General features: G+C 60.8%; 1 protein-coding gene across 1 annotated transcript in view; it reads right to left on the minus strand.

Annotated features, from left to right (window-relative positions):
• Positions 1-282: 282 nt before the first annotated feature.
• GAS8 (growth arrest-specific 8) overlaps positions 283-1,154 on the minus strand; it is a gene marked incomplete at its 3' end in the record, with an annotated part of 5,269 nt that continues 4,397 nt past the window's right edge. Inside the window, exon 8 of the mRNA XM_010149953.1 lies at positions 283-492. Coding sequence (XP_010148255.1) covers positions 283-492 — 210 coding nt within the window. The remainder of the gene's footprint in view (positions 493-1,154) is intronic.

Below are 1,154 nucleotides of genomic sequence, written 5' to 3' on the forward strand. Positions count from 1 at the left end.
GCAGCCGGTTGCTCGGCTGCAGAGCGCCAGTAAGCGCCACTCAGCCTGGGGCCATCCTCCTCGAAACAGGAGAGATCAGTGCCAAACTCCAACACCCACACACTCCGCTCTCGAGGGAGAGCCCTGCGGCACTGCACATGGCACCGGGAGTGCTGGGAACAAGCAATGTGGCGGCTACAGCCACGTAGGACAGAGACTCACGCTCTCACCCTGCCCTCACCCCAGAGCCGCCTCTGCCCCCCAAGGCCAGCCTTGGCAGAGTCCCACAGCATCCCACGGTACCTCCAGCTTCCGTGAGACCAAGGAGACGGCACTTGGGTCGAGGTTGGAGGCTGCCAAGACCTCGCTGAGCTCCACCTCCTTTTTCTCCAGGACGCTGAGGAGTCCTTTCAGCTTGCGTTCCAGGAGCAGGTTCTTGAAACCTGTCTTCTGCTGCACCTCGTTAATGGCTTTGGTGAACTTCTGGTAGAGCTCATCCCGCTCCGCCTGCACCTGCTCCCAAAGACAGAACCACCGTCACACTGCCTGCGGGACCCCTGGGCTGGTGACAAAGAGCGCCCTGCCTGCTCCGGCGAGAGCCCGGCCGATCCCCACGGCACCCACAGCTGGCAGGGAAGGCAAGTGTTGGAGCGCAGCAGGTCCTCAGCACCCACACTCCTCCTTCCCTCCCCTTCGGGCACGGGACACCAAACAACAGCCTCGCTGCAGCCCTATTTTAGGCTACGGAGAGGGCCCCACAGCACTGGGGGTCTCTCCTCTCCCCCTCGCAGCTGGCAGGAGCGCCTGGCTCACAGCTAGTTAATAAGTGTCCTAATTAGGACACGCTCTCTCCTCCGAAGCCTATTTCTGAATGCACTGAATATGTTGCTGCCTTAATGATGGATTGTTAACGAGGCCTCAGATCAACGTTCATATTCCTGGGGATTTCTACGAATTGCAAATGAGCTCGCTTCTGCCTCAGTAGATTTATCTGGGTTAGCTGGGAGCGGGGAGAGGCTCAGTCTGGGAGAACTCAGCTGACAGGACTCATCCCAAGCTGCCCCAGCACGGCACGCCAGCAGAACGACCCCCAAACGCCAGCAGAAGGAGGGAGCAAGCTCTGCCCGGGGGTGGGAGCCCGTGACAGCCTCTCCCCGGCCTGTCCCGGCTCTCCC

This window comes from Eurypyga helias, unplaced genomic scaffold (assembly GCF_000690775.1).
Source record: "Eurypyga helias isolate BGI_N326 unplaced genomic scaffold, ASM69077v1 scaffold38964, whole genome shotgun sequence".
In the NCBI taxonomy this organism is placed as follows: Eukaryota; Metazoa; Chordata; class Aves; order Eurypygiformes; family Eurypygidae; genus Eurypyga; species Eurypyga helias.